The sequence below is a fragment of the Physeter macrocephalus genome, chromosome 3 (genome assembly GCF_002837175.3).
Source record: "Physeter macrocephalus isolate SW-GA chromosome 3, ASM283717v5, whole genome shotgun sequence".
NCBI classification, from domain to species: Eukaryota; Metazoa; Chordata; class Mammalia; order Artiodactyla; family Physeteridae; genus Physeter; species Physeter macrocephalus.
In genome coordinates, this window is record NC_041216.1 from 22,724,560 (window position 1) to 22,735,852 (window position 11,293).

General features: G+C 40.6%; 1 protein-coding gene across 14 annotated transcripts in view; it reads right to left on the reverse strand.

The window, feature by feature from the left end:
• The window catches only part of PRDM2 (PR/SET domain 2), a 120,026-nt gene that overhangs the window by 43,998 nt on the left and 64,735 nt on the right, over window positions 1-11,293 (reverse strand). For 8 of the 14 annotated variants that reach the window (XM_028487820.2, XM_028487821.2, XM_055083761.1 and 5 more), the window contains one exon: window positions 1,301-1,411. The exons of 1 other annotated variant lie outside the window; for it this stretch is intronic. In XM_028487820.2, coding sequence (XP_028343621.1) covers window positions 1,301-1,411 — 111 coding nt within the window. Of the gene's footprint in view, window positions 1-1,300; window positions 1,412-5,140; window positions 5,319-7,256; window positions 7,306-9,438; window positions 9,455-11,293 lie in introns of those variants that run through there. 5 more of the 14 variants (XM_055083764.1, XM_055083763.1, XM_028487828.2 and 2 more) reach the window with 5 other exon arrangements.

Below are 11,293 nucleotides of genomic sequence, written 5' to 3' on the forward strand. Positions count from 1 at the left end.
GGAGCGGCTGGGCCCGTGAGCCATGGCCGCTGAGCCTGCGCGTCCGGAGCCTGTGCTCCGCAACGGGAGAGGCCACAACAGAGGGAGGCCCGCGCACCGCAAAAAAAAAAAAAAAAAAAAAAAAAAAAATATTAAGTATCTTTTTTTCACAGGTCCTGATGTGATATCAGGAAAAAAATAACTGTCCTGAATTATTGAATGGGAGAGGGGGCTGTTGGATTGTTTTTTAATTCTGCCACTAATAGTACTAAGGTTCTTTAGTATTTTTGTTATTGTTCAAACAAATGTCTTAGCAAACCTGCTATCAGCAGGCAGAACTTTTTTTTATAGGGCTCTGGGAAATAAATTTGTCTATTCTTGCTTCGTAAGATGCCACAGAAAATTACAATCCTTTACAAATGTCATCCCCACAAAGAGTGCTAATAAAATGATTATAAAAGGCATCCACAATATTTTGTTGGTTTTTTTTTTTTTCTGCAAATGTTTTTTGAAAGAGTCACAGCCTCTATTTTGAAATCTGCCTGTTTGGGTCACTACAAACTCTTGAGCAAGCCCGGTCTGTTGCATGAATTTGCCACATAACAAATTAAGACACACACCGCCCCCGCCCCCCTCGCTTCTACTGGCAAGAGTCTCGACATGGTGTCTCGACGGCACCAGGCACAGGGCAATCTGCCTTCCCAAGTAACATTCAATCCCCGTCTCTGGGAATTCTTACATCATGGGGGGCCTAGAATATTAATTCTCAGAAGGGGCTCTAAAGAAGAAAATTTTGTGGGGAGAAACATGAAGAGATAAAGTAGGAATTTAAATTCTAAGAAAAAAACCAAACTTTTCATTCTATATACTTTTCATTCTGATATATAAAATCAAAGGTGCCTGACATGTTTTAGTGAGTTTTTAATTGAAGTAAAAACCATAAAGAAAAGTATAGCAAGGTGAGATGTCTGCAGAGTAAATACACTGATGTGCTCAGCCCAACCCAGCGATGGACTAGTACTGGCACCCCAGAAGCCCCTTCCTGTCCCTGCCAGTAAATACAATCACACAGCATGTTTCATTTTATTTTAACCACGGGAATAACTTCATTTTTAACAAGGAAGGTCTTCAATGATTTTTTTGAAGGGGAGGTGAGACGTGTACGGCTCAACTTGCCACGTTAAAGTCAGGCGACCTTTTTGCTGTTTAACCCTTTAGGCTTCTTGGATGATTCTCAGAAGGGCATTCCCAGGAGATACAAAGTCAAAGTAACTGGTGGCAATGTACACCCGAATCATACAGGTCCAATACCCAAGCTTACCTTCCACAGAATCTCTCATATTTGCAGAGGGGGGATCTGGCTCACTTGTCTTCAGCTGTATGTCTTCAGTTTTGTTTGCTTTGTTTTTATTTTCTTGGGATTTTTTCTTCCCTGAAACACAATATTTATTTATTTGTTTTGTTCGTTCAGTCACTCATTATTATCCTGAATTCTTGGGGACAATTACTAATTCAAACACAGCAAACTGTATATTTCTAGGCAATTATCACCTCAGATTCCTGAAGAAAGATGATGAATATGAATACTTTTAAGTTACGTCAAAGAAAAGAAGCCCATAAATCCTATATTTTTGAGAATCTCGAGTAACAGTTCCCCTCCTAGCTATAATAGCTATCCAACTAATATGTAAAATACTCTAAAAAAGTTAACAACACTGATGTAACAGGAAAATTAGATAAGAGCACTAATTTCAATGCCACACAAATAATAGGAACTGGCAGAAGTCTAGATATTTGTAAGAAGCACATTAGAGAAAAATCACATGCGGTAACTTGAGGCCCTTTGAGTTAAGGCATTATCCAGACTTGTCAAAGTAAAACAACAGAAGCAGAGACGTTGCTGAATGGCAAGGGATACGCCCATGCACCGCAGCTCAAGTATCAAATGCAGAGTAATTCTGGAGGATTCACTGTCAGCCCGCATGGCACTCCGAGGGTCCCAGGTCCAGCACAATTCAGCATTTCATTAACAACTCGCAGAATGGAAGTCAGGAAACACTAACTGCATTCCAAGTGACAACACAGTTCAGAAGGTAAGACTGAAATGCAACACATATCTGATGAGCTGGAACAATGAACTAAAGTCACCGAGATATTCAACATGGAAAAACAATTCTCTGTGGAAGTACTGATACTGAAGGTTTGGAAGCTCAGTCTCTTTGGGATTTAGTCAGAATCTGTGACCTTGTTCCATTTTTTCCATTCTACATTTCTTACTCCTGGTGGCCGTTGGTTTTCAGTTTCAGATTCAGAGTAAGTCCCTTTCCATCTCCCCAAACCTTCCTTCTCTTTCTGCAATGCTCTCCCCAGCCAGGCCCCAAATAGCTCCCAGAGCTGTCCTTTCTCTTTCAGAACAAGCCTCCTGACACCTTTATCTCTGGTCCAGTGAAACGACAAACTAGAAACCACTCAGAGCTTCTGGAAAACGGTATTCTCCTTAACAGAGAATCACCAGAGAGGAGAATAATTAACTAAAATACAGACAGCAGATGAAAATGAGGTCAGAGACACAAAATACCACCACTGCAAAGATCAGGATTAAAAACAGAAACATCAATTACAATACAAAGCAAATATTAACCCTAAAATACATCCCCAGATTTTGATAAATATTTGAGATGCAAACAAGAAAATAAAAGTATAGAATACTTAATAATCAGCCATTTAATTTGTTAGTCTTAAAAAACAAATTCTAAAATACCATGTTAAATCCCTAATTCTTCAGCCTGTTTTAAAAAAAAAAAAAAAAAAAAAACAAAGCTGTTTTTTGCAATTATATAAAACCTTCACTCAAATTCCTGATTAACAACACACCAATCCGTTCACTTCTAAAGGCAGCTGAAGTGGAACCCAGGACACAAGCATATACTTCACTGGAACCACACTCTGGTGGAAACAGAAGCTGAGAGTCTGCCTAGAGATGGCCCATTCAAGTCTCCACGTGGAAGGGTTATAAACCCCTTCTGCAAGGGGCAAGGACGTGAATACACCTTTTCATATTGTAAGAAGTAACCTCCTCTTTCAAGTCTTTCTCCCTTTGTCAACTAAATAGCACTTAGCCTAAATCTGATGATGACAAAGCCTCTTGAAAAATACAGCTGTGTTTTAAGGGAATTTGGATTCAACCAGTTTTCTTATCCTCATTATGATACATGCCCTTCCTTGTCTGTGATGCCCTGCCCATATCAGACTACTGGCAGCAAACAATGCAAATATAAATGATTACCTGGCTATTAACATAATTGCTCTAGTAAGTGCAGTTCATGTCTGATGAGGTTCACATAAAGGGCTCCTAGTGCCCACAGACACCTGATTCAAAAGTTATATTCAGACAGTTTTTTCCCTGGATCAAAACCCCCCAGTTTGTATATCAGTACCACCTCATGTACCCCAAACAGGGCAAAAGAATGTGACCCTTCTCTTTTTTTTAACTAACCTCTTACTTTCTACTTTGTATAGGTATGAACTTTCGAAATAAGTAAAACTGGAGGTGTAAACCCTACCTCTTAACGCATAAACCTTACATACTTTTTTTTAAAGTCACACTGTAAAATATAATAGAAAAACAGATGTCGATTTGTTGTAATACAATCCCTTGCAAAAGCAATTCAAAAAATTTCCTGAAACCTATCAAGTGCTATATGAAGCTAGTAGCAGGTTGTACAAAAACAGTAAACTGGCCTATATGTATAAACAGACTATAAAATAAGTAAAATTTCTAGATTTACATAAAGCAAAGCACAACTTTAACAGTACCATTCATTAATATGTACTAAGAATAAAATCATATAACTAAAAGGTAAAAGTGCTATTTTTAGTTTTATTTCCTACATAAAAGAATATTAGAACACCTAGCTGATACTGAACGTCAAATGTCTTATTTTTGGACTCTCCAAACCTAATCAGTGAGAAGGTGCACCATCCTCAGATCCCCCCACCCCCGTGCCACCCCTGGTATCCTCTTTAAAAACCAGGACCAGGAGAGCCTGATCTGCCCTGGGAAGAGACGCCACTTGAGGTAGGGACATGTGCATTCTACTCAGAGGACAAACCAGAGCATCCACCACAGGCGTTACAAGCGTCCCGACCGCAGCACGCCTGACATCTGGGGAGACCACTCTCTGCTGTGGGGCTGTCTGAAGCATCAGAGGACGTCCAGAAGCATCACTGACCTCCACCCACTAGACGCCAATAGCATGCCCCTCCGTCTATCTGTGACAAGCAAAAGTCTCCAGACGTGGCCCAAGTCTCACCTGAAAGGAGGGAGGGGTTGTCTCTCTACATTAAGAACCACTGGGCTGGGGCTTCCCTGGTGGCGCAGTGTTTGCGCGTCCGCCTGCCGATGCAGGGGAGCGGGGTTCGCGCCCCGGTCTGGGAGGATCCCACATGCCGCGGAGTGGCTGGGCCCGTGAGCCATGGCCGCTGAGCCTGCGCGTCCGGAGCCTGTGCTCCGCAACGGGAGAGGCTACCACGGAGGGAGGCCCGCATACCACAAAAAAAAAAAAAAAAAGAACCACTGGGCTAAACCAATATGGGGCTCCACAGTCTACATATTTATAAAAATTTTTCAAGTATTCGAGTAACACTAATAAACCAATTCTAAAAACTAAGAAATGGAACAATTAAATTTACCTCCTGAGTGCCTTTGATGAACACTGATAGACTTAGTTTACGATGAAAATGAGTCTATCATGAATCTGATCATCACTCATTCATGGAATTGAGATTATCTGATACATAAAGTGATTTTCTCAATCTTTATCAGAATCATCTAATACCTGAGTTACTTCCCATTAGGACCGTAGACTAGAGATGAAGGGGCTACTGAAATCACCTGTCCTACCTGCTATTTTTTCTGAGAGAAACTGAAGACCAGGGTCCCAAGGGGACTATTCAATCTATGACAGAAGTCTGAACTCGGGTATCCTGACTCACACTTAGGTATGCCTAGGGTCACTCACAAAGCCAAATATTGTAGTAACACCTGGTGGCACCTGCTATATTTCCTTAAATCAACACATTTTCCCCCCTGATCCTTGGTTTTTGTTCCATATGCAATCAAATTAAAAGAAAACAAAAACAACTTATAACCAAAAACAACCTGTAAGGACTTTTACAAAGGGAGGGAGATGCGTTAGTTCCTGTCTGTGAGGCAGGAGGTGCCTGGAGAACTGGTCCGGCAGAGCCGCTGGGAGCCTGGTAAGTACACGTGTGCACTTACCCTCAGGTTCCTGAAGGGTCCTACATAGAGGCTCTGCCAGCTGCGTGCTCCAGTTGGTCTAAACAAGAAAGATACAGGAATGAAACACAAGGAAAGTGGAATGCAGACAATGACAAAGAACATAATGAAGGACAGGACAAAACTTCATGTATATAAGGAAAAGAAATACACACATAAAGATGAAGAAAACTGAATGAAACAGAAGGAAAACAGCAGTTATCCACTGCATCAAGGTTCTCCCCCCACCACCCTCCCCCAAATAACCATCTTTGGTTCTTAGTTGGGGATCGGATGTGGTATACTTACTCTCAGGCCTATCCCATGCCCATGTTGTAAAACGGATGCCCTTACCACTTAAGTGCCGTTCCGCTAGACGGCCCGAAAGTCCCAATCCATGCCTCTCATTTTACAGAGACACCCGAGGACCACAGACATGAAGTCATCTGCCAGCGGTCACACAACTAAATGATCTCTCGAGGAGTCAGAATTAAAACCCAACGACAAGGATACCAAAAGTGCTCTACCACATTTAGTTCTTAACAACAATAATACATAATATAAACATTCTTTACAAAGCACTTTATATCCATTATTTCACTCGTTTTCAAAGGCAAATGAAAGAAAAGTGATACAAGGACTTTCACTACATTTAAAGAAAAGGAATGATCAAATTGGAATGGAGATTTTTTTTCCAGTTCAATTTTATCTTATGCCAGAAGCAAGTTATCAGTCAACAGCACGGAACCCCAATCTGAGCAAATATGTTAAATAATATCAATAAAATTGGATTTTCTAGAGAAATAGCTACCATATAGAGAAATCAGACAGCCACAATGACTACATTTTAAAGACAACATGTGGCATTATGCTGCTGGTGCCTGCAATGCAAGGTGCAAAACCAAAATTGCCTAAAGCATCACATAAATAATTTAAGTTCTGGACTATTTTCTACTCTTCTGATGAGCTAGACAGACACCAGGAAATTCTAAAGAATAATGTTTCAGTTAAAAATGTTCAGGCATCAGAGAGAATGCAAAATTCTAGAAGGCCTGCTCAAGTTACATTAAAAATTCATCACAACAGTGAAGGCTCATGCATTTGGTGATTGAAATGAATTAAATTTAGAACCATATGTAACTCTACGTGCACTGCCTGCCTCCTCACTGGGGAGCTACTCAACTCTGAAGCTTAAAATCAGAATTCAGTATCAGTGCACCGAAGCAGATCCAGCCCATCTCTGTCTGGGGGGCTTACCGTCTAACTCAGATGCACAGATGATTCCAAACCAGGCAAGACCCACAATCACACCATGAAAGGTCATCAAGAAAATGGGCTGACCTGAACCAGGGACCAACCCTGACCCCCCAGAGGGTGGGTGTACCTACTGCCTCCAGGTCCTCACTCACTCAGCCCTTCATCCCTGCAACGGAACTTTCATCCTCTCTATGCTACCGGAACTCCACTTGGACGGTTACCTCTGATCTTGTAATCACAAAACCCCATATTTCTTTATCTGCCCCCAAGTCTCTCTTTGGCATTTGACAGTCTGATCAGTTTGATGGGCTTAACATCTTAAAACCCCTCTCCTGAGCCTTATGACATTACCATCTAGACTGTCCTCCTTCTGTGACCATTCTATGGCAAAAATCTTTCTCTTCTTTCTATCTTGAAATGAGAGGCTCCCACATAGGAAATCTGAAGACTGGAAGCATGCTTTCACACAAGGTTGAAGAAAGGCTTCAACAAAGTATTCAGCTAATAGGCAGAGGATACAGATCTTAGAGATGAGAACTGACATGGAATAATGGAATTAATGGGCTGTATTAAAAGGTAAGAGAGAGAAGAACCCTAAGATTTGGAGTAGAAAGAGCCCTGAAGATGGTTTAACCAAACTTCACAAACACACTTCTCTGAGCTTTCTCTCATTACAAGAACTGACTAAAATCTCACAGCACGTTTGTAGTAAAACTGGGACTTTTATTCCCATCCAACTCACCGTGTTCTAACAGCCTTGTTAGTGACACTTTGTGGGTTCCAATTTCACCCTTGAAAAGAATTAACAGTGCCATTTGCATTTCAGCCAAGTTTGAGAAATTCATCATGAACATACAAAGTCATTATGCATCTTTTTCAATTTCTGAAAGGCAAGGGAGTGGTTTTCATGACAGCAGGCCCAAAACAAGATGAAAAGCTTAACTGGGGAAAAAGCATAAAGTTCATGTTAAATGACTTCTTTATAGGACTAAAAAAAAAAACCCACAAACAAGATCTCTAGCAGATCAGGTAGTAAGGAAGGGGAACCAATGGACAACAGCAAAACTGTTAGCTGAAAGAATGGCCAAAATGATGCTGTGTGAACTCCTTGAGGGTGGTCAGAGTTAGACCTCAGCACTGTTTCACATCTGGCAGTGGTTTAACATTCTGCAGTGGGTGTGATGAGTAGAGAGAAGAGAAGCTGGAAACGGATATACAAAACTAGGTTTTCCACAAAGAATTACAGGACATTTCAATAATCTTCATGTTTTTTGGGGGTTTTTTTTTAAGCTGTGCCACGCGGCACGTGGGATCTCAGTTCCCCGACCAGGGATCGAACTTATGCCCCCTGCAGTGGAAGCACCAGGGGAGTCCTTTCATGTATTCTTTAAAAAAAAAAGATACTGAGTTTACTACCCTGGAAGTCATCAGAAGGAAGCCTGTGGCAGCAGGCCCGACGTGAGAAACTGCAACCAGAAAGGCTTCCCTGTGTAAAGGTCGACAATGTCACCACACATGCAAGAACGCGTTTATCAGATGATCAGAAGTGGCCGTTACAACTGGCCAAGGTGAGACCCGTGGATAAACAAACCACTTGTGGCCTTAGCCCCGTCAGCCTACTGTGTTTCAAAGAGAGAAATTTAAAGCAGTAAGATGCTGCAACAGTTGGTTTTTACGAAAGTGATATGCTATACATTTTCTACAGATTTCTTTCACAGAGAAAATAACCTTGATAAGTACCTGGTAGTAAAAAATTCTGTTACGCTGCTTGGGCAAAATTACAAATCTTTTTCTGTAGTTAAACTCCTCACCAAGAGCTGTCTGCAATCCTGGAGGCAAATTATAAAAATAAAACCTCTCTGGTTTCAAGTTGCTCATGGTATTAAAACAGGACTCTAGGCTTTGCTTCAACAGAAACAATGGAACAAAGTTCTGGATTTTTCAGCGCTGCAGATCACAGTATAAATTCCTGGAATGCTTGCAGCCCGAGTGAGGGATGGGGCGGGGGAGGGAGCGGGGGCACAGTCTTTGCTGCTGTGGAGGCTCTGGCTCCCCGCCTCTTGCAAATGTCAGGCTGATGGAAGAACAGCAAAGATCACATCTGAAGGGAGCTTTTAATTTCTTTTTTTAAAAAAGGCTTTTAGTGGCTTTGACTGGATAATTCCAAACACTAGAAATGGTTCCCCAAATAAACTTCAGTAAATTCAAATTAAGAAAGCTTTAAATTTCCTTACACTCTTGGGAACCTCAAAAAGTCTTGTGGCATAAACACAATGTTAGAGACTAATTAAATACCTCTGAAACTTAAACAAGCTGCTAGCCTGTTCTGTTTTACAATCATTTTAATTTCTCAAGTTCTTCTCATGATTTTCAGTAGCCTTTATTTTACAGGAAAAAAAAAATGTATCTAAAGTCTGAAAACCTTACATATAAAAAGTGAATTGGCAACTGCAAAGTAAAGAACTTAATTCAAAATTCAGGTGTCAGTCCCCTGTGGCCACACAAACCAGGCCTGGGAGCTGTGCAGGGAGGTGGTGTGTTACAAGTGCCTGCAACCCTAAAACACAGGGGACAGCCACACTCCCGAGAACTGGTCAGTCTCAGCAAAAGGAAAGTCTGTTTTCTCCTCCCAAAGCCCATGATAAGTTTTACGATGCTATATCCTGATGAATTAATTACAAAACTTAGTTTAAAAATACTTCCAGGAAGTAAAATCTAGATATAAATCTGAGTCAACACAACTGCAACATGTAAAATTCATCCTTTACATTTGTACAGAAATGCCCACAGGAACAATGGTCAAGCCATAACACCAATTAATAAAATCCGGCTAAAATTTATCCACAGATGTAAACCAAAAGGATCTGCATTAAGATGTTGGCAGGTGGCTCCTGGTGACAAGATTATTGATGAGGGTATGATACCTGTTTCTCCATCTGTTTGTATTTTCTTATTTTTCTAGATGAACATTTGGTTACATGCTGCAAAAAATAAACGATTTTTTAAAAAAGAAATACCTACAAAAACGAAATTAATGAGACAAGAGAAAACTTTTCTTTTGGTTGAGATTAACGTATGCAATGTTACATCAGTACAATTTGGAAAAGGCCTCAACTTTCCACTTTGCCTGCACAGCAAAAAGTATCGAAGTGTTTCTCTTTTCCATCATAGTGTCCAGAATGCACTCTCCCCAGAAACACCAAAGCCACAACAGAGATACAGTGACATCTGGGATTTAAAATACATGTGACCCTTGAACAGCACATGGGGGTTCAGGACACTGACCCTCTACGAAGTTGAAAATTTGTGTATAACTTGTAGTCAGCCCCGCATATACGCGGTTCCTCCCTAGCTGGGTTTCTGCATCCTCGGATTCCACCAACCTCAGATCATTGAGTACTGTACTATTCATTATTGAAAAAAATCCGCAGATAAGTGGAACCCTGTAGTTCAAACCCGTGCTGTTCAGGGTCAACTGTATTCATAACAGACATTATTAAATAGCCCTAACTGCTTAAGCATTCACATTACCACTGGGAGCCTTTTGGTATATATCCTTCAATTCTCTTTGCCAGGCACCACATTACTTCAAGCAAAAAACTGATGTGTCTCCTTTTGAAAAGCCACACACCCCCTATTCTTTTTCTTGTTTCAATGTACTTGGTTATCATATCCATAATTATTTAAGTCAAAAATCCAATTTAAACAATCACCCTGAGTACCTCCCAGGTATAAGCTGAGGGTCAATGTCTTGGCAGTCAACTATGATAATCATGAGAGTCTTGTTCACTAGCTTTTATTCTGCTTCTCCTAAAATGTAAAAATTTGGCAATGGCCTTTGAATATGACACATTTTGGTAGAGGTTTAAGCAATTCATTTATAAACACAAAAGAATTTATAGCTACTACACTACCAAATCACTGGGATCTACCATGAAATGAGACGCTTCTATTCCAGTATAATTTTTAAGACTCTTCATCACTATTGCTAAATGAGCTCATTCCCTTCTGTTCAAGACCTCAGCTGTCCTCCAGCCCCTTTCACGTCTGCAGATGTGCCTCTATCAGAGCGTACGAAATGACACACCTCTGCTCCCATCGGAAAAGAGGTTGGAGCTCTCCAGGGCTTAGGCACGTACCAGGGGTAGCACAAATTCACCCCTCTGACAAACTCAAAACTGCCGAGGTTGTCTTTCAGATTCAAGAAGCAGAGAAGGAACTAAAATGTATTCTCTTCACAAAGCAATTATTTTTTTAAATCACAAGTTACATATAAATTCAATTCCAGATTTCTTCTCTTACAGACCTCCACCTAAAAACAAAATCCTACTAGCCTATTTAACAACTCATCTCATCCTCACATGTATTAGCCTATATCAGACTACTATTGAAATTTACCCCAAGCTCATTATTCTTGCTAGATAAAAAAATTTTTCCGCTACATACTTTGCGAAGTTTCTGGAATAACAGTGAAGTAGAAGTATTTTGATCATTTTCTTGAGTGCTTATTACCTACAAGGCACTCTGTTAAGAGCTATAAGGGAACACATATATATTACTACAAAGATGTTGCCCCAAAGATATTTTAAATGGAAGTTATATGTCTAACTTTGTGAAAAGCAATCCCCTTTGCAAAAAAAAGGCCCTACTAATGTCAACAAGAAGCAAATCTTGAGTGGAAAAAAAATGTTCCAGAAAATGTGTATTTCATTAAAAATAGAAAGAAGGGAATGAAGGAGGGAGGAAGCTGGCAGGAAGGATGGGGATGGCGGGGTGGGG